General features: G+C 43.8%; 1 protein-coding gene and 1 pseudogene across 2 annotated transcripts in view; one reads left to right on the top strand and one right to left on the bottom strand.

The window, feature by feature from the left end:
• Positions 1-1,837: 1,837 nt before the first annotated feature.
• On the bottom strand, positions 1,838-7,834 carry LOC107502383 (annotated as a pseudogene).
• A 5,090-nt stretch (positions 7,835-12,924) lies between these two features.
• The window catches only part of SLC5A1 (solute carrier family 5 member 1), a 54,441-nt gene continuing 41,188 nt past the window's right edge, over positions 12,925-26,177 (top strand). The window contains exons 1-2 of one of the 2 annotated variants that reach the window (XM_016129558.2): positions 12,925-13,271; positions 19,354-19,425. In XM_016129558.2, coding sequence (XP_015985044.1) covers positions 13,134-13,271; positions 19,354-19,425 — 210 coding nt within the window. In that variant the 5' untranslated portion in view covers positions 12,925-13,133. The remainder of the gene's footprint in view (positions 13,272-19,353; positions 19,426-26,177) is intronic. The other variant, XM_016129557.2, reaches the window with a different exon arrangement.

The raw sequence follows: 26,177 nt of genomic DNA, 5'->3' as shown, positions 1-26,177 counted from the left end.
ATATTCATGTAAAATTGTTTTTGTGGATACATGTTGCCTTAGTCTAATTGAGCTACTATAACAAAATACCACAGACTTGAGAGCTTATAAAAAAATGGAAATTTATTTCTCACAGTATCAGAGGCTACAGTGTCCAAGATCGAGGAGCCAGCATGATTGAATTTTGGTGAAGGCCCTCTTCCTGGTTCATAGCTGGCGTCTTGTTGCTGTGTCGTTACCTGGTGGAAAGGCCTAGGGATCTCTCTGAGGCTTCTTTTATAAGGCACTGATGCCATTCATGAAGGCTCCACCCTCTTGACCTAATTATTTCCTAAAGGCCCCACATCCTAATATCATTACCTTTGGGGGATAGGGTTCAACATATGAATTTTGGGGGTGCACATTCACACCATAGCATACGTTTTCATTTCTCTCAAATAAATACTTAAAAATGGGACTATGGGATCATAGAAAAGGTGTAGGTTTAACTTTATGAGAAATTGTAAGAGTTTATTTTAAATGACATTTTTGGAGAAAGCAGATTTGGATTAGTTTCTCGGAGACCAGACCATGACCTTGGACAAGTCACTCTTCCTCTCTGGGTCTCAATTTCCACTATAGAATGGGGGAGGGGTGTGTGTTGAATGTTTTACTCTTTTCAGCCAGAAGAGTTTATTATTCTTAGAGGTTGTAGAAATCGAAAACCTGACACATGCCTGATTCAGACATTAAAAGAACTGGCCCTCAAGGCCACTTATGAATAGCTCCCAAAAGGAGGTATAAGCAGCCCTCTCGCATCAAGGCTGTGTGGGTGTAGTCACAATGTTCGTGACAATTGTAGTTTAAAGAGGCCTTTGCCCCAAAGAGCTCATAACTCTTTTAGATGGACAACAACTTTGGAGATACTGAAGGAAGTTTTCTCAGCCCAGGTACTTTCTCAAGGAGTGGAAGCAGGAAATAAGCAGAGACTGACTCAAGATGAATTAAAACAAGAGATTAAATTGGGACCTAGGATGGCTGCTGGCTGTAGAGAAGAGCAAATGGGCCTTGCAGTAGCCCTCCACTAAAAATGAAGCCCTCGGCTAAACCCCAGGTGGGATGCATGGCCTAAGTCCACAAAAATTCTCAGTTTGGCTTCTCCACTCTTTCCACAGTCCTAAACCATCTTCTCTTGCCTGTCAGCAACTGCAATCTCATCAACGACCAGTTTCTTGTTTTATCTACTTGTCAGAGTCAAATAGAAGCTAGAAAGTTGACCAGTAGGTCCTCCTTCAATTATAGAATCATTCCAAAAACAGATATTTTAAGATTTTGCATTTTGGAGCATCATGGTGGTTCTGTCTGTAAATGTAGCCAATTTAGAGTTTATAGTTCTTCATCTCAGTTTTATTTTTTTTTGCGTTAGGGTTGACATTTGTTTGTATGTCTATGTAGGTATTTATTTTTGGTAATGATTATATGTGTTTGTTTACTCAGGGTTTCGTTTTTGTACATGTTATAAAAAGTTATCCTAAAATATTAGGCTAAACCTCGGGCTATTGATTGTTGTGTCTTTGTCATTCGAAGTAGCAAGAATGGCGCTCCTCTTTCTTGCTTCCTGGTAGAGGATTTCCCAAACTTGGAAAAAACCTTTTGAAGAGTTCACCTAAAACCCTTAGAAAATCCAAGGGATCAGGGACACTTGACCATGGATTAGGTTTTGTCCCTCTTGCTCAGACAGAAGATTATTCCTTTATCTATTTTTAACTCTTAGAATGTTTATTAAATGGATGATTTATTAGGACATTGATGAATAAAAGTAAAATTTTTCACTCACAGTAAACGTGAAACAAATACGTAAGGTGTACATACAATTTTTTTAAAAAAGGATCTGCTCCTTTAAGATTATATCATAGTATGCCTTGGTGAGATTGACGTCACAGGAAATTCCCACCGTGCTGATTTTCTTGAGATTTTTCATCCTAAGATTGTACTGCAAGTGAGTATCATTGACTGCAAACTTGAAGTGGTCAGATTCAACCTATACTTGTATTTTGAATGGTTTACCACTGTCAGATGGGAAAACTATCTGTCTGTCTTCTGGTCTCCAGGTATTATTCAGCTTTGGATTGCAAACAATGACTCTCCTGTTGTCCTCACTGAAGCGTGGGTTAAAGCGAAAGGCGACATCATTCCCTTTCTTGAAATCTAAAGCAAGTCTGTTTGCATTGGGCTTTACTGTGCCCAGAATTGTTATCAGCATGTGAGGCACAGCCAGGTCATAAGGCATAGTCAGTGGTCTAGTACGGACGTCAATTGGGCTGGCACCAGGGTAGGCCCCAGGGCCCCCTGGTTGCCTGGGGTAGGCTCCTGGTGCAGTTGGTCCAGTTTAAGCAGGTGCTGTTGGGCCAGGATAAACATGGTAGGCTCCCGAAGGTGCAGGTCTGGGCCAGCTGCCAGGATAGGAAGCCCCTGGGTAGCCCCCTGCGCCAGCAGGGTGGTTACCTCACGGGCCAGGCCATTCTTGAAGGTCTGGGTTTCCAGACCCAGATAAGGCATCATTAAGTGAAAAACTATCTGCCATTTTCCCCATGGCACTTCCTCGCTCTCTCTGGGTGTCCAGATTCTTCTTTAGCTGAGTCTCTGCCATGTTGCTCTGTATTAGCATTTTTGATGTTTCAGCAGAGACAATGGATCCATCCTTTGGAAAAGTGTGTGTGAGTGAGTGAGTGAGCGTGTGTGTGTGTGTGTGTGTGTGTGTGTGTGTGTGTGTTTGTGTTAACAGTATTCCTTTATAATGACTCCTAAATAATTGTGTGAATGGAGAATGACAATAGAATTAAATAGCATTGGGAGATCTTTCTATTGACCAACAGTGACTGCGACTATCAGAAAGCCTGTAGAGGAGAGGAAAGCTTTTTGGGAAGCCAGTTTCATGGTTTCCCGCCAGCAATCTTAGTGACCCTGACCAAGGTCCATCCATTCTCTGGGCCTCAGTTTCTCATTGGTAAACTGTAAAGTCTTTCCCCACTAGATCGTGTATGCCCACATCTTTGCATCTTGCTATGTACAGCACTTGGAACAGTGCCAGGCATACATAGGACACTCAGGTTATGTTTGTTGAGTCAATGAATGTATTATAGAGTTGAGTTTGAAGATCTCTGAGGTCCCTAACTGCTCGAATCTTCAGTGATGCTAGTGTAGTATTTATTCTCCTTCTCTCTCTCTTTACCTCCCTTTCTTTCCTCCTCTTGCTGTTAATTTAGTAAGTTATACATTCTCATGGTTTATAAAATACATATGCATATACAGAGAAGCCTCTCAGTCATCCAAATTTTCTCCCTGAAGGCAATCAATTTTGACAGTGTCTTATGTATCCAAGAGATTTTTTTCAGTGCACATGAAAGCAAATATGTACCTATATTCTTCCCCCACTCCCTGGTATTTTACACTAAGTCGAGCATACTATATGTTGTTTTGCACACTTTGCTTTTTTAACTTAACAAAATATCTTTGAGATTAATCTATATCAATACACTGGAGTTTTTATGGCTGCATATTATTACTCTTAGTAGATAAACTGTAATATATTTAACCAGTCCTTTATGGATGGGCATTTAGGTTGCTTCTAATCTTTTCCCATTATAAACAGTGCTGCAATAAATAACTTTGAACAAAGGTCATTTTGCCTTTCTATAAGCCTATCTGGAGCACAAATTCTTAGAAGTAAAATTGTTGGGTCAAATGTATGTACATATTTAATTTTTTAGTGGACTTTATTGTTTAGAGTATTTTTAGGGTCACTGCAAAATTGAGCTGAAAGTTCCCATCCATCCCCCTCCTTCATTAGGGCTTACTCTTGGCATTGTATATTCTATGAGTTTTGACAAACATATGGTGACATCTGTGCACCATTATAGTATCACATGGAATAGAATAATTTTACTGCCCTAAAAATTCTCTGTACTCGCCTATTTATCCCCATTTTTTCTCTAACCCCTGGCGACCACTGATCTTTTTACTGTTTCCATAGTTTCGCCTTTTCCGAAATGTCACATAGTTGGAATATAAGAGTATATAACCTTTTCAGAGTGGCTTTTTCACTTCTTAATATACATTTTACATTCCTTTATGTCTTTTTGTGGCTTGATAGCTTATTTCTTTTTATTGCTGAATAATATTCCTTTGTCTGCATGTATCACAGTATATTTATCCATTCACCTACTGAAGGGCAGTGTGGTTGCTTCCGAGTTTTGGCAATTATGAATAAAGCAGCTGTAAACATCTGTATGCCGTATGTTTTTAATTCTTTGGGTAAATACCAAGGAGCACAATTGCTGGGTCATATAGTAGGAGTATGTTTAGTTTTGTAAGAAACCACCAAATTGCCTTCCAAAGTGGCTGTACCATTTTGCATTCCTGTTGGCAATGAATAAGAATTCTTACTGTTCCACATCTTTGCCAGCATTTGGTGTTGTAGTGTTTTTGGATTCTGGCCACTCTATCAGGTGTGTAATGATATCTCATTTTAATGTGCAATTTCCTAGTGACACATGATGCTGAGTACCTTTTCATATGCTTATTTGCATATCAGAAGATATCTATGTATCTTCTTTGATGAGGTATCTGTTCAGATCTTTAGCCCATTTTTAAATTGGGTTATTCATTTTCTTATTGTTGAATTTTAAAAGTTCTTTGTATGTTTTAGTTAGCAGTCCTTTATCAGATATGTCTTTTGCAATTTTTCCTCCCTGTCTGTGGCTTGTCTTCTCATTCTCTTGATATAATTTTGATAGATGTTCTCAAATTACTCTCTTGAGGTGGTACTGATTTATGCTCCTACTGGTGCCATGTGAGAGTACATTTCTCTAACAACATAATATATTGTCAAATTGTTTATGATCTTTTCCAATTCGGTAGGTAAAAACAGTATCTCACTGTAGTTCTTATTTGCATTTTACTCATTAGAGAGAGATTAAGGCATCTTTTAATATGTTTGTGTACCATGTGTTTGTGTATTTCCTTTTTTATAAACTTTTTATCTTTTTTTTTTTTTATTATTGAGATTGGCTCTCACAGTTGCTGTGGATGGTGAGACTATGGATGAGTAATCTTGTGGGTCAGTAGAGCAGAGCTCAATATCCTCAAAATCTCCTATCTCTGCATTCTTCACTCATTCATACTTCCTTGTCATTTGGACCTATTCAATGCTGGCAGCCTCTATGACTCGAGGTACTGAAATTTCAGTGACTCTGCTTCTGCTGTTTTAACAGATGTTTTGGTTGTTTCACATTTGAAACAGAATGTGGCTTTCAAACTTGAATCACTCCCTTCCTTCCCAGGGTTACCACTCCAGAAAGTCCCATTCTTCTTAATCAGCAACACCTTAAAGTCTCATACATAATCCTTTTACTGACATATGCAAACTGTGATTATGAAATAGCACAGTGTTACTCATCTTTATAAATATTTTGAAACTGTCTTTAACTCAATACTACTGTCGTCATTACAATGGGATCACTTGTTACTTCACTGTATCTCCGATGTTTGGTGTGTCATGCAGATGTAAAGTGTTATAGCCAGGACAGGAAACAGAGTTCTCATTTCAGAAATCTTTTATTTATCTACCCATCTGTCTATTGTCCATCCTTCTACCCACCCATCCATCATTTATCTATCCATTTATTCATCCATTCATCCACCCATCCATCCTTTGACTCCTCTTATTTCAAAAAAGGCTAAAACACACACACATAGCAACACTATTCAGAATGGCTAAAAGATGGAAGCAATCCAAATGCCCATCAATGAATGAAAGGATACATACAGTGGAATTATTTACCTTTAAAAAGGAAGAAAATTCTGTACACGGATGAACTTTGAGGACATTATGCAAAGTGAATTAAGCCAGCCATGAAAGGACAAAATGTGTATGATTCCACTTACGTGAGGTACCTAGAGAAGTCAAAGTCATAGAGACAGAAAGTTGAATGATAGTTGCCCTGGGCTGGGTGGGAGTGGGAAGATGGGGAGTTATTGTTTAATTGGTACATGATCTCAGTGTTGCAAGATGACAGAAGTTCTATGAATGGGTGGTAGTGATGGTTACACAACAATGTGAATGCGCTTAATGCCACTGAACTATATATACACTCGAAAGTGGTTAAGATGGTAAATTTTATGTTACATGTATTTTACCACAATGAAAAAAGAACACCTGCACTTGACCACAGGCAGCCTCCTGATCCTTGATCACATCATGGTAGCATGTTCTTAAACTCAAGAGTTTCAACGATGGCCCCCGATTTCTGCTCCTCCAGGATCTCCAATGATTTCATAACACGTAAGTCCCTGATCTAAATCTTTGCCTTCTTAAAATCCTAGAATTATTTGTGTTTTCTGACTTGTACAAACACAATTTATAAATACTTCATGACGACAATTTTTCTTTTCACCTATTGTCCCTGAATTTTAGAGGGTAAATCTTAAAGAAAAAAAAAACACCTATAGTAGGATTTATTTAGTCAACAGTTATTTATCGAGCTCTATATGTTCCAGAGCATGTGTGCTAGGCCCTGGAGATAGACCCTCGAACAAGGAGAGAGTTTCTTCCCTCACAGAGGGGAAGATGGACAATACACAAGTAAGCAAAAAAATCAACAAAATGTTTATATTTTGTTATGAGTGCTATGAAAGTCACAAACTGGGGTGAGGGGTGAGATGGGGCGGTTTTAATTAAGGTGGTTAGGGAAGGTGGTGGTTTTTAACCTTTTTTTGAGTCATCGATCTTTCTGAGAATCTAGTGAAAGCCGTGGGTGGGCCTTCTCCCTAGGAAAATACAAATCCGACCACAATTATGCATACAATTTTATGGAGTCCAGGGATGTTCACAACCCACCTCTGAGGGCTTCATCAGCCTTAGGTTAGGAACCTGTGCTATACTGGCTCCCCAGTGTTCTGTGGGGTAAATTTCAGGATGCTCGGTATGATGCACAAAGTCCCCTGAGGTCAAATTCTTGCCCATATCTCTGACCTTATTTCCTGTCATTCTGCCCAGCCATGCAGGGCACAAGCACTTACCTTTTTTTTTGAATGTGCATTCTGTGTGCTCTCACAGCCTAAAAACATTCTCCAACTGCATTGCCTCAGGAACTCCTACTTATACCTCAAGACAGAATGCAAGTGTCTTTTTTTTTTTTTGATATTAAGATATACCTGACCAAACATCCTCTCTTTACGATTATTTCTTTTGCCACTCTCTCTACATACCTTAGTGAGACAAATTTAGGCATGTTCTGCCTCAACTTGCCTCACCACTAGAGCATCTATCACATTATAAATGTTTGTATTCATTATTTTAATTTATTTATCCACCCAGCTAATATTTATTGAGAATCTACTCTGTGCCAGCCTTAGTCCTAGGCATAATGATGACCCATAGACACTGGCACCACCTTGAGGAACTAGCAGGCACAGGAAAAGGTGCTCAAGATCACTAATCATCAGGGAAATGAAAGTCAAAACCATAATGAAATATCACTTTACACCTGTTAGAATGGCTATTATTAAAAAGACAAAAGATAATAAGTGTTGGCCACGATGTGGAGAAAAGGGAACCTTATGTACTGTTGGTGGGAATGTAAATTGGTGTAGCAAGTATGGAAACAGTATAGAGGGTGCTCAAAAAATTAAAAATAGAACTACCATACGATCCAATTCCACTTCTGCATATATATACAAAGGAAATAAAGTCAGTATCTTGGAGCACTATCTTCACCCTCATGTTCATTGCAGATATTGTGTCTTATTCAAGTTTGCATAAGTTTGACATTCAAGTTTGACTTTCAGAGGGCTGGTAACAGAGTGGATACTCTGAATGAATAAAAGAAAGAAAGAAAGAAAGAAAGAAAGAAAGAAAGAAAGAAAGAAAGAAAGAAAGAAAGAAAGAAAGAAAGTCCTCAATGTAGAATTATCAAAAACAGCCATTAGGTGGAAGAAGACATTCTTTTGATGGTGAAATAAACTCACCTTTTCATTCTCCTCAAATGACTTGTTGAATAAATGAATGAAACTCGTTTAGGACCAGCCAACAGTTTGGGGAGAAATTGTCTGGGTGGGGAATTAAAATTTTATTAGCTCTAGCTTGTTGCCTTATGCATTTTTTTTTAAATTGAGGAGAAAGTCATGAAACATAAAATTAACCATTTTAAAGTGAAGAATGCAGTGGCATCGAGTACCTGAAACTGCCATGTCTATCTAGTTCCAAAACATTCATCATCTCAGAAGGAAACCTTAATAAGCATGTTCGTGGGTTTTAAGCTTCTGAAAGGCAGGGGGTACATTCGTCTTGTTCACTTGGTACCCCTGATGCCTATGCAAATGCTCGATTGGTGTTTGTTGAGTACATGAATGACTTTCCATGCCCACAGCTACCTGTGTGTGTCTTTCGGTTGCCCAAGGATTTCTGAGCCTGGTTTTTGTGATCTTGTAATCCCAGCCTCAGTGGCCATTGTTGGATGGGTGGTAACTGGCTGTGTCTGGGGTAAGATTCACAGGTATGAGTTCTGGTGAGTTCCTCAGCCAATGCCTGCAGGCCTCTGGCTACCTCCTGCCAGGAGCTGCTTCTTTGTCTCATCTCACAGAGGGAGTTGGAACACATGGGAGTGACAGTCACACTGAGGGGTGACTTTCAGAGGGCTGACTTCTCCAGGACATGAGTGACAGTTAATTCTTCTCTACTTGCTCCCATCCTAGGCTCTGGGTTTTCAGAAAACTAGGGCACTTGGCAGAAGATAGTGCCTGTAATGCTGCTGACTTTTGCCTGCATCTGTGCTAATTAATGATTCACTGAAATACCTCACACCTCCAGGCAGCCAAGTGCCAAGCTGGAGGTGAAGTGGGGTGAAGGATAGAGCAAGGTTGGCTGGAGAATAGGCTCAGAATCAGGGCTAAGGCTTCACTTCCATTTCTTTGCCTTATTCTCTTCCTGCTCTCTGCATCAGAGGTTAAAATATGGGTTTTGGTATTAGACCTACATGGGGTTGAATGCCAGCTTGGCCTTTTACTAGCTTGGGCAAGTTACTTAAGCCCTGTGACTCTCAGTGCTCTTATCCCTAAAAAGGGGATAACAATAGGGTCATTGTGAAGATTAAATTTGTACCACTTGTCCAACGATATACGTTTTCTTTTTTGTATCTGTCTTCTGCTCTGTGAGGGTAGGGCCCCAGCTTGGGGCCCCACATCTTGGAGTCTAGCTAGATAAGGTGATGATGATGAAGATAAGTTAATTTTTTATTGAGTGCTAAATATGTGCTTGGTAGTGCACTGAAATGGTTTTATGTTCTCTTTTTTATCTTAGACATTGTTATCTTCAGTTTGTAGTGAGTACACTGAGATTCCTAGAAATCAGATAACTTGTTCTGATAATAAGAGAAGGAGCTGAAAGTCCAACCAGGTAAACTTCCCACACTGCTTTGGAGGGACATCCAGGGAGAACTGAGATGCTTTATGAAAAATGGCCATCAAGTGTCTCACTCTTTCCTGGACAGTTTTAGAAATGGTGGTGAGCAATAGAAAATGTCACCCCTGTGGCCAGCAGATGTAGGGGGATGAGACTTAGGATGAAGTGCCATTGACATACTTCTGACATGTAGCCATCCAGGGTTTATTGTCCCCAGTTTATAAATGAGAGACAAAGGTTCAGGGAGCTTCAGGGCCCAGGCTAGAGTCATAGAATTGGCACTAGGATTTTTCTTAAGAGACAAGTCAGTCAAATTCTGTGGATTTGACAGGCGAGGAAACTGTTTTAGAGAGGGAAGTGACTTGCTTAAGGCCACTTGGTAGAGGAGCCAGCACCTGAACCCAGGCTTCCTGCCTGCAGGCCATGTCGCTATTCCTGCTGCCCTAGGCTGAGGACCAGGGATGAGGCAGTACCCTGCGAAGAGCTCTGGGGGAAGTAGGCTGGGGTGTCATGTAGTGTCTTGCCCTGCAGCTCCTCCCTTAAGTCTGTCAGGACTTTGAGATCTAGAAGAAAGAGCTACAGCCCACCACCAAGCAACCTGGGTTCTGGCCTCAGCCCGTCGCCAATGTGCATGGTGAGCACTCAGCAAGCATCTGTTAGATCAACTTGTATCCCTGCAGGAGAGATGATTCTAAGAGAACACAGAGTGTTTGCCCAACGTCGCCCAGCACGACAGGCCTAGCCAGGGCTCAGATGCTTGGATGGAGCCCACGAGAGGTCAAATCCCTATTAACTTCAGCTTTAGAGGGAGAGTCAGGGGCACTTGGTCCCTCTCAGTTTTCTGTCTTCCTCCGACTTGTCCATGCCCAGACACCAGCTCAGGGGTGGCGAGATGGGCGTGTGGTGGCAGCTGGAGGTCAATTCGCTGGTTCCTTCTTCCAGCCCTTCTCACCATACTATACATTAGATCCCAGAACTTATTCATCTTATAACTCAAAGTTTCTACCATTTGACTAATATCTCCCCCATTTCCCTCATCCCCCAGCCCCTGGCAACCATCCTTCTACTCTCTGGTTTATGAGTGACATTTTTAGATTGCACATATGAGTGAGATCATATGGTATTTATCTTTCTGTGTTTGGCTGATTTCATTTAGCATAATGCCCTCCAGGTTCATGGTGTTGCAAATGGCAGGATTTCCTTCTTTTTTTTATGGCTGATATATATACACCTCACGTTTCTTTATTCATTCATCTGTTGATAAACACTTAAGCTGTTTCCATGTCTTGACTATTGTGATTCATGCTTCAATAAACAGGGGAGTTCTGATATCTCTGCAAGGTACTGATTTCCTTTCCTTTAGACATGTATTGAGAAGTGGGATTGCTAGATCATATGGTAGTTCTATTTTTGTTTTTGAGAAAATTTATACTGTTTTCTCGGGTTTAAATTGTCCCTTTAGAAAAGATCAATGAGGAAGAGAAACTGCAAAAGGGCCTCCCACAGCCTGGGGATGGCCATGGTGGTGCTGGGTTGCTTGCTGATAACATGCTTTTCATTTATTTTTTATTTTTTTGCTCCAGCTGGTCCCTCCCTTTTCATTGTAGACCCCTACCCCTACCCCAACACTTGTCCTCTCCTAGTACATCTCTCATTCTCACCTTACCTGCCTTAATCCTCTTTAAGGGCCCTACTCAAACCAGAGCTTTTCCAGGCCTTCCCCCAACCTCACTCTTCCCCAGGTTGAAATCCTTGTTAGGCATTTGGAGCGTTAGTGCTTCTCTTTCAAACTATATATCATGATGCTAATTTTATAAATATTTGTCTCAACTTTGATAATAGTCTGCCTCCCCACACTGTGCTGGAAGTCCTTGTATCCCTGGGGTTGGTTCACATGACCTGGCACCCAGGAGCTGCTCTTTTGCTGCAAGAATAAATGAATGAATGCATACATTTTCTGGTCTCTTGCTGGCCACCTTCTCTGGCCACTCGTGTTTGCTGTCTTAGATCCAAGGATGGCTTTGTCCCTCCTTTGAGTCCTCTAGTACCTCCTGCTCACTTTTTGGATTTGCTCATTTCCATAGGCTTCACTTTTAGAAACGATACTGGCTGCCTGCCTGTAGCCGGGGGTCCAGAGCTGGATTTTTTCTGTGGGTGTGCTTATTTCCAGACCAGACCAGAAGTGCCCTGAGGACGGGGACTCTGCTTGGCACAAAGCTAGTGAAAAAGCTTTGCTAAATGTGAGAATGAATAGATGTGAATGAAAAGCAAGTTGCTCCAAGCTGCGGAGGCATCCATGATGGGGGAGCTTGGAAGGCATCCATAGAGAAGAACCCATGCTTCCGGGTTCCCTGGAAGGAGAATTCTTGCACCCCATGGTCAGCTGGTCCCTCTCATTATGATGGGCACTGGACACAGCCTTACACAGTTTACAGTCCTGGGGGTGGGTGGGAGAAAATGAGGAAGGTTGCAGCCTCAGTGGGAAGATGGAGCCCTGATAAGGGAGGAAGGGAGCAAATTTCAGAGGCAGCATGTTGCAAAGGAACAGGCTTCTGGCATTTGGGCCCTGGTGGTTGTCTGGGGGTGGGCAGGGAGGGCAGAACAGCAACCTGGCAGAGTTCATGTGATCTTTCCTCTCATTGAATTTCATCACCCTAGCAAGCCTCCCCTCTCAAAAAGTGGCTGCTCTGTGGCCTCCAGCAGCAGCCCCTGAGAGCATCCTTCAACTGTACCCTGAACTGGCCTGGGCTGCAGGGCCACCTTGGTCACTGCTCAGCTGTATGACCTTGGGTGAGTCATGTGTCTTCTCTCAGCCATCTTCCTTCTTAGCCCCAACTTTGAGTTAGACATGTGTTTCCAGATGGGCAGGTTAAGTCCCCAGGAAGGGAAAGGATTTGATGAGCTCCTTGGAAAAGATTCTCTAGAATTGTCTCTCTTGCCTGCCTTGGAAGGGCCCTAAACCACATTATTAGGTGAAACACAGGGCAAGAAAATATAACTCCCAGGGGGATCCTATCTTCCAGTCTATTTCTTCCTCCTTACAAGGTAACAGTGCCCCCCCCTCCCCCGCCCCAGGGCTCCAGGCTGTGGAGAGGGAGTCAGAAATGTGGGTGGGTGGGTGGCCATCCCTGTGGCCAAGACATCGCAATTGTGTCGAACTGTTACTAGCAGCATTCAACCATTTCCAGTCCTCCCCTGAATGTTCTCCACGGAAACTAAGAACTTGGCTGAATCCTGAGAACTGCCCTGAACTGATTTTACACGTGGAGAAGAAGCCAGGTCCAAGAGGACATGGGACCCGTCCAAGGACAGGTGGCAAGTGACTCGAAGCCTCTAGGCACCTGGCCCCACGCAGCCTGGTTCCTCAATGGAGCCACTCCCACTCTACTCAGGTGTGGCCCCACGACAGGCCAGGCGGCCTGGCTGAGTGCCCACGGTGGAAGTACAGAAGACTTTTGCGCCAGGCTGGCACCACCTCCTGGCCGGCTCCTCCCAGGCGCCTGGTCAGCCTTTACCTGCAGGCATCCTCGCCAGCAGCTCAGCGCGCTCCTCATTCCGTGCTGGAGACCTGAACTGTTCCTCCGACGGCTCAGCGCAGGAGCCCCGCACCACCGCACAAGTTGCCTGTACTGCGCGGGTGCCCTGCCCGGGGGCTGATCATTAACCCGGAGACGGCATAAAGAGCGAGCCGCAGGGACGCTTCGTCGCTGCCACCATGGACAGTAGCACCTGGAGCCCCGCGACCGAGACTTCCGTCGCCGCGCAAGCCGCATCCTACGAGCGCATCCGCAATGCGGCCGACATCTCGGTCATCGTCATCTACTTTGTGGTGGTGATGGCTGTCGGGCTGTGGGTATGTGGGGGTCCTGGGACGCTCGCTGCGGGGGCGGGGGGGGTGCCAGCGGGTGCAGAGAGCGGCAAGGGCCTGGGTGAACTCCGTCTGAGGAGGGGAAGGGAGGATGGCCTCAGCGGCAGTGGAAGTGTCTTGGAACCGCTTAGGAGGAGTTCAGGGGGCGCTGTGTCAGGTGACGGGGTTGCAGGGGGCGGGGTGGGGGGCGGCTAAGCAAGGATGAGCAGAAGTGAGAGGGGTGCTGGTCAGCACCAAAGATGGACACCCAGGACCTGTGAGCACAGACGGAGGTGGGAGATTGGACAGGGATGGGAAGGATGTGAGGGAGCAGGAGAGCGCATGCTTGTAGCTGCAGAAAGGGTCTCCCGCTTGAGAGAGGAGCCCCAAGAGGTGACTACTGTCTTGCTTCTTAATCATCCCGTTTTGGTTGGTAAAGAAACTGTACGTGGGTTAGGACACAAGCCTCTGCCAGCTGCAGGTGCTGTGGGGCAGCGTAAGGTAGAGGGGCTGCCTGGTGTCCCCCTCTTGGGAAAGGCCGACCTGATGGCCTTGTGCCATGGGATCCCAGGGGCTGGAGTGAGTGAGAGTTGGGAAAGGTGGTGGAGGAAGAGGAGCAGAAGGAGGAGGAAGAGGAGGAGGAGGAGGAGGAAGATGAGAGGGAGGCCTGGTGCCAGGAAGAAGGAAATGCACGTGGCTCTCCTTTGGGACTCTGGGGACACACCAAACCAGAGAAACTTGTTCTTAGCAGCCTGGAACTTGGAAATTTCACTGTGACAGACTCCGGCACACCCAGCAACTAGAAGAGGAGGTGTTTTAAAGGCACAAATATTCCAGCTGCTTTCCAAGGCTATCCCAGAGGGTAGCAGACCAGGAGGCTGCTGTGCCAATAGGTTAAATCTTTTGACTTACAGGAGAAGAGGATAGACATTAACCCTTTCATGGCCACACAGAGTATTTTTTACAGATAAAAGGTAGTGTTGATTTTTAAAAAAGTAATTGTAGAAACCAGATATGGCTAAAAGCCTCCCTAAGTGTCACAAGGGGTCATTGTGGCTGATTCTTCTAAATACCCTCAGCTCTCCAGAAGTGTCCAACTAGGTGTTAGGACTCTCAAGTTAGGTACCAGCTGTGACATGGTTCCAGCCATGGAACCTTGGGTAATTTGCTGCAGCCTCAGTTTACTCAAGTGTAAAATGGGTACAATCATACTTAGGTTGTGAGAATCTGCAGAGATGAATCTGAAAGCTCTTTATAGACTCTAGGAGTCTTTTAAAATACTAGTATCATTTCCCCGTGAGGGTATGAGCCAGGCCCTGAATTATTTTTGTCCCCTTTTAAGTAAAATGGGCAAAAGCAGTCAGCTAAGTAGGACATCTTGACAAAAAGCCACTAGACAGAGAGAATAGGAATGTTAGTCCCCACTTTACGGAAGAAGAAATTGCTACCTGGCCTGCCTTCCTCTCCCAACCTCTTCTCAGCTTATAAGTGCTGGAGCCAGGATGTGAACCCATCGTTTGCTAGCTGTGCCATGCTGTCCCCTTTCTAGACCATCACCGATGACCTCCAGTCCCTTAACCAGTCTCATTTTAGCCCTGCCAGTTCTGCTGATTATGGTGTTTACACTTTTCAGATAGCTGTGAATCAGAAACACTTTTCCTGTTAAATGCTAGTTAATGAGCCTGCTAGTATTTGTCCACATTTAATCTTTCACCATTAGCCTGGGCCTTGGTACTCTGATCATTTAACATGCTGGATTTCTTCCAGTTTATGCTCCTTTCCCCCACCCCCTTGTTGAGGCGTCAAGAGTGGTGTGGTTCAGGGACAGGCATCCTGACTCCTGAATATATCTGGGCTGCAGAGACAGAGTGATCCAGGTCCATTGTGCTTCCTCAACTTAGAAAAGACATAACTAATGTCCCTCAGTCCCCATCTCTATCTCTTCCAACATTATTTTGTTCTGTTTTATCTGTTTCCAATGCAACCTCATTTGATCATATTGGCGCTTGAGCTTATTATTTCTTCAGTATGTATTTCCATTCCATTCCATTCCATCCCCCACCAACTTTCAGTTTGTTTTTTGGGGGATTTCATATTGTTTTAGGCTGATTCTGGACTTTTTTCTTTCTGGATAATTCTCAGAGTTATTCAACTACTGTCCATGGGCCAAATCTGGCCCATAGCCTATTTTTGTAAAGCTCATAAAAATGTTTTTTACACTTTTAAGGAGTTGTACAAAACTAAACAAAAACAGAATATGCAGTAAAGAGCATACGTATGCTATAAAGCCCGAAGTATTTCCTACCCAGCCCTTTTAACAGAAGAAACGTACTAACCGCTGCCTTATGCAGTTATTTGCACTAGTAACAGACTTGGATGCTTGAGAGCAATGGCCCCTAAGGGAGCCCAACCTTTTCATTTTACAGATGGGGGTCAGAGAGGGTGACTAGAAGTCATTCAGATGAATCAGCACCAGAGCTGGGACTAGAACTCAGGTCTTAGAATCCTCTTTGCACTATCTTACCCTCCCTTTTCCTTAGACATTATCCTCTCCAATAATACCCTCCCCATGGGCCGTACCACCACTCGCATTGCTGGGTCAGTGTCCTGGCGGTGCTGAATTTCTTCTTTCTTCACATATTTTCATAAAGGAAGTGCCTACCGTTCATCCGGTTCGATTCTCTTCATCCTATGCTCGAGTCGCTTCTTTAAACCACTTGACAAAATCATCTTGACAAGTTGTCAACATTTTGTTCAAATACTTCCAGCAGGAACTCTCCCCAGTGGCACCATTTCCATCCCTGGATAGCTCTGATAGCGAGGAACTGGTACTGAGCTCAGATCTGATGTTCTGGAGCTTCTCCTCCCACTGTGTCCTGTTGTGCCTTATGCAGGCCGAGTGAGTCTGTCCTACTTTACGTGACAGTAGGCCTCTCCTGAGTCTTCTCTTCTCCAGGCCCAACATCCGCAGTTTTTTAAGCTTCAAAAGTCTGAAGTAACTCCCTCTTCTAGCTCAATGACATTTCTATTCTGTTGAGAAAACACATGGGGGTCAGTAATTGTGCTTCTATGGATCCCACAGCTTGCAATTATAAAAATCATTCTCTTCTAGTTTCAGGGTACACAGGCAAATTTAATGCCATGGTTTACAAAGTGGGGTCCAGAACCTTAAGAGTTTTCCTTTGAGCATCCCTTGCTTGTGGAGACAGTGTCTTTCTATTTGTAGGGAGTGAATAGCAGGGAAGAAGGAGGCAGGGTACAGGAGCTGCCATGTGCGCCCCAGGAAGCACCTACTGAATGCTGCTGACAAATGGCTTGCAGAATGCTTGCCTTGGGGGTGGAGTGGAATGTTGTCCATTTTCAGAAGGAGTGTTAAGGGTGGGATGAGGGGAACAGTGGAGCCTGAAAATCCCATTTATTTAGCTTTTTACTGAATGTGCAACATGCATGAGGCATTATACTAAGGATTATGAGAGCTTAAAAACTTGTAAAATGATCAACACAGTGATGATGATTAACGTATCTATCGCCTAATGTGGTTCCTTATTTTTTGTGGTGAGAATACTTAAGATCTACTCTCTTAGCAAATTTAACTATACTATACAATATTATGAACTATAGTCACCATGCTGTACTTTAGATCTCCAGGACATATTCACCTTGTAATTCAAACTTTGTACCTTTGACCAACATCTCTCCATTTCCCCCACTCCCCAGTTTCTGGCAATGCATATGTATATCAAAATATCACATTGCATACCTTAAATATATACAATTTTTTTTTTGTTATATGAGCTCAATAAATCTGGAAAGAAAACTTATAATATGATAACAAAAAGTAAAAAAAATTGTAAGAGGCATGTACAAAGTATTAATGGAGTTCTTCAGATGGTTACAGGAGAGAGAGATTAATTTTGTTTGTGGAAGGAAGGAGAAGACTTCCGTGGGGGAGTGTCAGGGGAAGGTGGCATCTGGAGGGTTCTTGAAAGGTAGGAATGCAGGGTCTGGGCTTGTAGAGATGAGGGGATGGTGTTCCAGAGAGGAAAAGCCCTGCAATAGACACACCTCTCCCCATCTTTTATCCGTCCCTCACATCATTCCTGAATGATTCCAGCTTCCTACTCTAGTCTCAGTCCTCATATTCTTCCTCTAAGCTTTCATTTCTGAGACTAACTTGGAAATGTTGTGTCTAGGCCTCAAGCACACTTTTCCTGTTCCTCCCACTCTGCCTGGGGAGTATCAACCTTCTTTGACTACAGGATGACCTTCAGAATGGCCTTCTCCAGGAGTTTGAGTTCTTGGGACTTATTTATGTTCCATCCCTAACTACCTTCTCTGCTCTTTGGGTCTGTTGGTCCTCTTGATGTTCTCAGAAAAAGTATTACGGAGGCCCCAAGTGTATGTTCTGTGGGAGGGAGGACACTGCCAGGAATCCAGAAAGATCTGAGCTTTGATCTCCCTGGCACTGCCTAGCACACAGGAATGTGCACCAAATCTATGATTGTTTGGATACATGGCCCTGCTCCCTAAAGGACTAAGTCCAGTGCATTTTCATAGTCTGAGCATGCAGCAATGTGCTATCTGTGGCATACATGTTTGCTGAATGAATGGTGAGTTTCTAAGTGCCTGAAATGTCACCATCAGAGGTTAATTCCTTTGGACCAGTGATGCTCTTCAGTCTCAAAGGTCACCTATGAAAATGCAAACACCTCTGTCAGAGCAAAGCCATTATTTGCCACTAACATTTTCAGGGGAGATTAGCAAATTTCAGCTAAGGAAAGTCCACTGAGATAGAGAGAGGAAGGGGAAAGGATGCCAAGGGCAGAGATGCTGTCCTCGTTTTGTGCTGGAGGATGGGGCCTGGGCCTGAGCTGGACCAGGAAGAAGCTGAAGGTTCTGAGGCAACATTCCGAGGGAACCGTGAGAGGCGCTGGTCGTTATTTATTGAATCTTGTCCTCATAACCCTTCAGTGGCTCCCTATTGCTTATGGAATAAGGCTCATACTTTGTAGCCTGGCATCTGAGGGTCTGTGGTCTGCTCCCACTTCTCATCACTCTCCTCGTTCATACGTCTCAACCAGGTTCACCAGACAACACCACTCACTGTTCCCTCTTCCCCGCACTGGTGTGGTTCCACCTCTGGATCATGGCTCATGCTGTCCGCGAAGTCTGAAATGTCCTTTCCTTCTTTTCTCTGAGTAGTAAATCTCATTCTTTCTTCAAGACTTGCTGAGATGCTGACCCCTCTGTGAAGCCTTTTCTGACACATCAGTCAGAAGGAATCTCCTCCTTCCTCTGTATTTATAATAATAATCATTCCCCACTATTCATAATATTTGAAAAGTAATGTTTCCAGCAAGCTCATCTCCAGAGGAAAGTTTTGAATTGAGTTTGAATGTTTAGTCTTTTATGTAATATTAGTATTAACTCTGTGCATTCCTATAGCTCCTCCCTCCCTTCCTTCCTTCCTTCCCTCTATCCTCCCTACCTCCTTCTTCCTTCCTTCCTTCCTTCCTTCCTTCCTTCCTTCCTTCCTTCCTTCCTTCCTTCCTTCCTTCCTTCTTTCCTTCCTTCCTTCCTTCCTTCCCTCTTTCCTTCCCTCTTTCCTTCCTTCCCTCTTTCCTTCCCTCTTTCCTTCCTTCTTTCCTTCCTTCCTTTCTTTGTAACAGCGCTATTGAGATATTCACATACCGAATGGTGCTTTTAAAAACTACGATATTTTACTACACACCTTGAGTATGCTTGTAAAAAAAGCCACAGATATTTCCATTTTTCCTGTTTACCAGAGAAACAAAGAGATTCCGATGGAATGACTTGCTCGAAACCACACCATAAGCTCATTGCAGAGTTGGTTAGCACTAGGGCAAGTTGTTTAAACCTGAGCCTCAGTTTCCATGTCTGTCAAATGTAGGTCTCCGCCTCCTTCATCTGAGTGTACTAGAGCTCCAGGGGAGTAAGGAATGTGGAAGTGTTTCAGAAAGTGAAGTGGGCAGAAGAAAGTGCGAATATATGGGGAGGTGTGTCCCATTGACTGGCAAGATTGCTCTGTTCTGGTTTTCTATTAAACTTTTGACCCTCTCCTCCTCAGGCGATGTTTTCCACTAATCGTGGGACTGTTGGAGGCTTCTTCCTGGCAGGACGAAGTATGGTGTGGTGGCCGGTAAGTCTCCATTGAAATATTGTTTGATTAACTATGATATTTGCTGTAGGAGGCCATATTCTTCTTGGGTTGGGTCGTGGCAACTCTCTCTTTCTGCCTTAGTTCCCTGATGATGGGTCTCCTGCTCACCAGGTCTCCTGGGCACCCTCATGTCTTGTGCATTTGTGAACAGCCTTTAAATAAATGATGTTTGGAATCCTTCGAGGGATAAATAGAGGGAGAGACTGCACAAGGCGGGCAGGGAAGAGAAGCAAAAAGAGCACACAGACCGAGGAGATCTTGGGCAAATCTGAGCGTCCACTTCTGTATCTATAAAATAAAGATGGTAATATTTACTTTCCAGGAGTATTATGAGAAGTGGACAGCTCTCATGAGGTGACACTCAATAAACAGTAGCTCTTTTGCTACCTTTTTGCTGTTTCAAGTCCCACAGCGGAGAGACTTTATCTGTCGTACACTGGGAGCCTAATGTAGGAGGCCCTCGATAAATACTGTCGAATGGGTGGTGGATGAGCCTCCTGCTGTTCCCAACTACAGTTTTACTTGTCTTTTGGTGGGTTTTGTATTTTGTATGTTTAAGAGGCACTTTCTCTGACACGTGTATGGGGGCAGAACTATCCCAAGCAAGGGATATGTGCATGGATGGAAGAGAAACTGGGAAGTCCCTTCCATCTTATCAGCACAGAGCTCTGGCTGGTTTATTAATTCAGCTCAATGACTGTTTCGGTCCAGCGTATTCACTGACATGGCTGGTCGACCAAACTGGACAAATTGCATAATTTCTTGGGCTTAAGATACAAACAAGACTAGCTGCTGAAAGAGAGGGTAACGAAGCATATATACAATGAGAAGAGAGTGACAGCCATGAGTTGATTGGAGGAAGAGAAACAAGAAAGTAAAATCACTCATGCATAGCACAGAGAGAAGTTATGAGGAAATCACGATACATACTGCATTTGGCCTTTGACTTGTTGTTTTGAGACGGATTTTAATCTCTGGCATCTTCACAATTGCTTGGGTCACTCCTGAAGTCATTTTTGCTTTATCCTTAAGGTGGCCAAGAATACCGGGCAGAGGCTGATTTCTGCAATGGGACCCTCTTGGTGTCTCTCTTGACACCACATGTTTGAGTAAAGGCGCACATATTCTGATGCCTCCTGTCTATTCTTCAACAGGGCTTTTGTCTTCTTGTGCTTTGGACTTTAGTGATTTCCTAAAAGCTGGTGTTAACTAAGCAGCTCTGATCATGAAGTATAAGCCAAGGCTGCCATAGTCTCTCTAGAACTGCTGTCCACTATGGTGGCCACTAATCACATTGGCTATCTAAATTACAATTACGTAAAATTAAAAATCTCTTTCTCCAGTCAAATTAGCCATATTTCAAGTGTTTTGTAGCTGCATGTGGAGAGTGGCTGCCATATTGGAACATTTCCATCACCGTAGATGGAAAATGCTGCTCTACAGATTTCAGAGCCAAGTCTGGCGTGAGATCTTAGCAGAGTTGAGAGTTGTTGAATAAGATAGCTGAATAGGACCTTATAGTTTACTTTAGTTATAGAGAAAACAGTCCACTCCCACCCCATCTAGTACTTTAGTGTCCCCTACAGATAAAAGCTTAGCTTTCAAGCTCTGGGTCTTGGAGAAGTCAATGAGAGGGTGAGGCATGAGGCAGAACCACCCTTAGGAGATGTGCATTTTGGGCTAGGCTTGGGAACACCTCGCACCTTTACCAGCAATGACGTCTCTGTTCCCTATGGTGCTCAAGTGTGAGTCAGGGCTGAAAGTTGGTTAGTGAGAGGAATTAGCCCCACCCAAGGCAGGCAGGGTTCAATGGTACATGCGAGGTTTCCTACGAGTGGTGTTTTTCTTACTCATGTCTCAGGATTGGATTATTCTAACCAACAGAAACATGGCATCATTATTCTTTTGTGCAGAAGTCACTGCTTCCTTGATGAGGCTGAGATTCAACTTTTCTTCCTCCAACGTTAGTTTCCATCTAAGGCTTCATGAGATTACAGAATGGTTTCTAAACCTGCTCATGTATCAGAATCACCCGAGAGTACTTCCTAAAAATACCGATTCCTGGGCCTCACCTCAGATCTATGAGATAAAAAAATTGTGGAAGAGGGCCACAGGAATCTGCATTTGAAAAAATGCCTCCCAGATGCTTTTAATGATAGGCAGATTTGAGAATCACTGGTTTGGGTAGACTCTTATCTATTTGGCCAGATATACTGAAAACATCACCATCTATTAGGGATGCTGGGTAAGGGGATTCGTGAATGGGGAAGTAGTGACCACGCAGACACTCCCAAATCTAGAATATTCTAGAATACTTTAATTCTAGAAAATTCTTTGGTAAAACGAGCATGGTCCTTGAAGTCAACATATCTGACCTTCTATATTTACTAGTTGTGTGACTTTTTGAAGAGATCACTGAACTTCCCTGAGCCTTAATTTCTACCTCTTTAAATTAGAAGGATCATATGCACTTTGGAAGGTTCTTGTCAGGATTAAATAAGATAGTGCATGTACAATACTCAGCATTGTGCTTGGCAGGTGCTTAGTAAATGGGAACATTACAATATGGAAGAAAGGCCGGAAGAGCCAAGGCGACCACCGAGTTGGCATTTGTCTGGTGCACAGCACTTAGCAGTGTGCAGTAAACAGAAATAAGGATTTACGTGACGCTATTATTGCTGCTTCACTTAAATTTAACGTTTGAATAAATGAACCTGTGTGAATGAATGAACCTGATTTACACGTATATTTATTTACACTACTGTGAACCATCAATTCCAACTACACAACTACATTTTAACAGCTTTGAAATTGGCTTATGTGTCATAATCCATCAGTGGCATGCCATGGTGTTAGTGGCAGTGTTTTTCCTTTCTTTGTATTACACGGTTTGTCTTACAATAGTCGGTATTTTAGGTTCTGTAAGGTAAGACTACATTCTAACGTAGTGGTTTTTTAAAAATATGTTCACGACAGCCTTTAGGTGCTCTAGAAATGCCTCAGGGACTGCCTTCCCCATCCTCCTCAGCAATCTGACTTTTACTTATTTTCTAAAAGGGAAATCTGCTAAGATTTTGTTTGAGAACACGTTTCTTCTGACTTACAAAGTTTAAAAACTGCACGTTTCATAGAAAAATGAGCATAGCGATGTCTATACGAAAATTTAAAATGGTTTTCAAACACTACTGTGATGCACACTTGAAAGAAGGAGTCAAAGGGAAACATGGCATGCAAGAAAATGCAAATTTAAGTACTGTCTCTCCCAAACTAAAAACTGGGTTAAACTGTATCAAACCTGTAACTCTGCATTTCCCTTTGTATCAAAATACAGTCATTTCAAGCCTCTCTGTCAGTCTGAAAATTCATAACCAGAATATTAGTTCTCACATGTGCTGGCCCAGGGAGAACATTACAAGGCCACAGGCTTTTTGGAGCTGACGTGTCTCTTAGCTTTTTGGCTGAGGCAGAAACCTTGTAATGCAGGGGTCTCCAACCCCTGGGCTGTAGACCGGTACTGGTCCGTGTCCTGTTAGGAACTGGGCTGCACAGCAGGAGGTGAGTGGTGGGCGAGCAAGCAAAGCTTCATCTGTATTTGCAGCTACTCCCCAGTGTGAGCATTGCCGCCTCAGCTCCACCTCAGATCAGCAGGCATTAGATTCTCATAGAAGCATTGGTCCCTGGTGCCAAAAGGTTGGGGACTGCTGCTCTAATGGGACCCTTTGCCCCTTCCACCTATCTTTACCCCTACTTTGTGTGATAGGAGGAGTGAACAACCAGAGAAGCTTCAGAATAAGAGTATTAGGGGATTTTAGGAAGGGAGGACTTGGCGTTGACCTTGGTTTGACTCATCCCAGGCCTGGAGGACTTGGGTAGTTACACCTGAAAAAAGCAGGATGAAATCAGAGTTTGTAAAGTCTGGAAGATAATTGGACATAGGAGAGGATAGCCGAGGGCATTTACTGGGGTCTTTGGGAATTTCGAAAGGAGGAGTTGTAACCTATAACAGGTGAAGATCCAGGAGCCCTGGAAAAAGACCCTTTTTTAAAAACATTAATGAGGCCAAGAGAGAAAAATGGTTTGTACCTTGGCCTGGGGATGGAAGTGAGGGACAATCGGAGAAGAGGAGCGAGGATTCCAGGGCTAGGTTAAAAGAGGAGTCAGCTTACACAGGAAGCCAGCCAGGTATGCCTACAGAAGCCTGAGTCACACGTGGGGCAAGCCAAGCCAACTGAGCAACGTGAAACCATGAAGATATCTATACCTTTCGTAACTATGGGCTGGTTCATAGCCCAGGATTCCCTTTTTCTATGACACTGTGGTGTGGCACCTTTAAGAACCAGCTGCCTGTGTGCTGTGTTGTAAAGGTTATTTAGGGTTATGGAAGATGTAAAAACAGGAATGTGAGCCTGGAAGGGGAAATTCCCCATGCCTTGGCCAGTGGTACCAGAAATTACTCAGAGAGGTGGGGTTCCAGGTACAGAGCCGCCTGGAGGACTCTTGTTTTGGAGGAACATTTGGTCATACACACTGGGGCCAGCTCCGTTGGAGTGTCCTGGCAGGGACTGAGCCAACCCCTCAATCCCCCTTCAACATAGAAGTAAGCACTCCAAAGGGAGTGAGGACCTCACACGGAATCAAAAGACTTGGATTGTCTCAGCTTTGTGACATCCAGTAAATTATTAGCTTCTCTGAGACTCAGAGAATCTCCACCGTAATAGGAGACAGATTGAAGAGCTCAGAGGCTCTCCTAGGAATAAAATTCTAATATTACACACCACAGAGGGGGGAACAAGCAGGAGGGAAGTGGGTGTGGGCATGCTAGCCAGTTTGTTGCCAGTGAGGGGCTTGAAAGTGAAACAGCTGTGTCTCTCAATAGCCACAGTTTTCCTTCCTTTATCATTAGAAGTCATCAGAGAGGAGTATATCAAAGTGGATTAAAGCAAGGGTTGATAAACTTTCTCTGTAAAGGGCCAGATAGTAAATTATTTTGGAGGCCATACGATTTTTATCACAACTACTCAACTCGGCTGCTGCAGCATGAAAGGAGCCGAGATAACGTAAATGAATGGGCGTGGCTATATTCCAGTAAAACTTTATTTACAAAAACAAGTGGAGGGTCAGATTTGGCCATTAGGCCCTCGTTTGTTTAGGCGTGATCTCTGCAGTTAGGCTGCTTGGGTTCAAATCGAGCTTCTGCCCCTTACCAGCTACCAAACTTCTCTGTGCCTTACATTTGTTATCTCTGTAATAGGTTTAATAGTAGCGACTTGAGGTCATTGTGGGGACACAGTCACAGTGTCAGAATAGCGCCTGGCACACAGTAAACGCTGCCATTTAGCGCTTGTTCTTCTTTTTTCAATTGGAAGCTTTTGAAGGACTGTCACATCCTCTATCTGATCAAATCCTCAGTGATCCAACAAGAATGATGATTAACCCCATGGGTTGCCCAAGTTCACGCAAGATAAAGACAGAGCTAGGACTCGCTCTGGTTTTCTGGTTATTCAGGCCTCCTTCTCATCCCCGGAGATGGAAATTTGTGAGCTCAGTAGGTATGGTCTAAAGGTTTATTTGAAAACCAAGAAATTCTTTCATTTAGGGTTCACCAGAGACCCTGATGGAAATTTCTCCTGAGGGAAGGCGACAGCTTCTCACACTTCTTAAACTCTGTTGAGCAAAATGTATCTGATTGTATCTTTAAGTCTCTCAAACCAAATGACCAGACCAAAAGTTCAGCCACTTAGGATGTTATGGGAGTGGTCACTGAGAGTCCTGGAAGAGCCTGGCAGGCCTAAGACTTAGGTGGAAACTCATGGATGGGAGAGGAAGAGCAGGAGTAAGGCAAATGGCCAGAGGAGGGGCTGAGAGCTCACCAGGAGCAGGGCTCAGGAAGACGCGAGACGGAAGACAAACAAGCACTTGGCTTTCACGAGCTTGGGTGGACATGACTGCCAAGTCCAGGTGGACCTTCTCTTCCCATTCGCATGCAGCTACGTGTGCTTTTCTTTATCCCAGAGCCAACCCTGCGTTTTTCTTAATCTTTTTTTTGTATTTTAAATCTCTTCCAACAGCTAGTCCAAGGCCTTGCATCTAGCAGGCACTTGACGAATGTGTTCTAAATTAAAGATATGGGAGGGAGGAGAGAGACAGGTCCCCAGACCCTCTTGCTGGACCCCTTGTTGACATCGCCTGAAACCTCAGCCTGCATTCTGTTCTCCAGTGCAGTGGCCGCACAGCATAGGCAGTAGTAAGAATTTAGGAGGTTAGGAGAGGGCTGGATCCAAGTGAAAGCCTGCTTCCAGCAGTGCTCCAACATCTCTGTCCCTATGTACAGAGAAAAAAATTTTTCTTGAGCTTTTTTTTTTTTTTCTTATAGCAGTAAAACTAGAAATTCAAGCCTGGCCCGAACCAGAGTGCTCACCTTGGACCCCTCGATCTAGGGTAGCCATGCTTCTTCACTATCCAAAATATTTTATCTTTTTCAGTTTGAGTCAAGCTTTTGCAAAACCTGGCAGTTCCCAGAGATATGTATCTCTTTTGTGATGAGTGTTTTCACTTGGAATGCCAGCTGCTGCCTGGCTCTTGAACGACCTGTTCCCTCTAATGACCAGTTCCCTCTAATCTCCTCCTTTTCCTCTTCTTCTAACACCTCTTCCTCTTCCTCGATCTTTCTTTTCTTCCCCCTCCTTCCTCCCCTCTGTTCTTTTCCCGTCTCCCTCCCTCTCTCCCTCTTC

This window comes from Rousettus aegyptiacus, unplaced genomic scaffold (assembly GCF_014176215.1).
Source record: "Rousettus aegyptiacus isolate mRouAeg1 unplaced genomic scaffold, mRouAeg1.p scaffold_m13_p_5, whole genome shotgun sequence".
Taxonomy (NCBI): Eukaryota; Metazoa; Chordata; class Mammalia; order Chiroptera; family Pteropodidae; genus Rousettus; species Rousettus aegyptiacus.
This window is presented reverse-complemented; position numbering and strand designations above follow the sequence as displayed.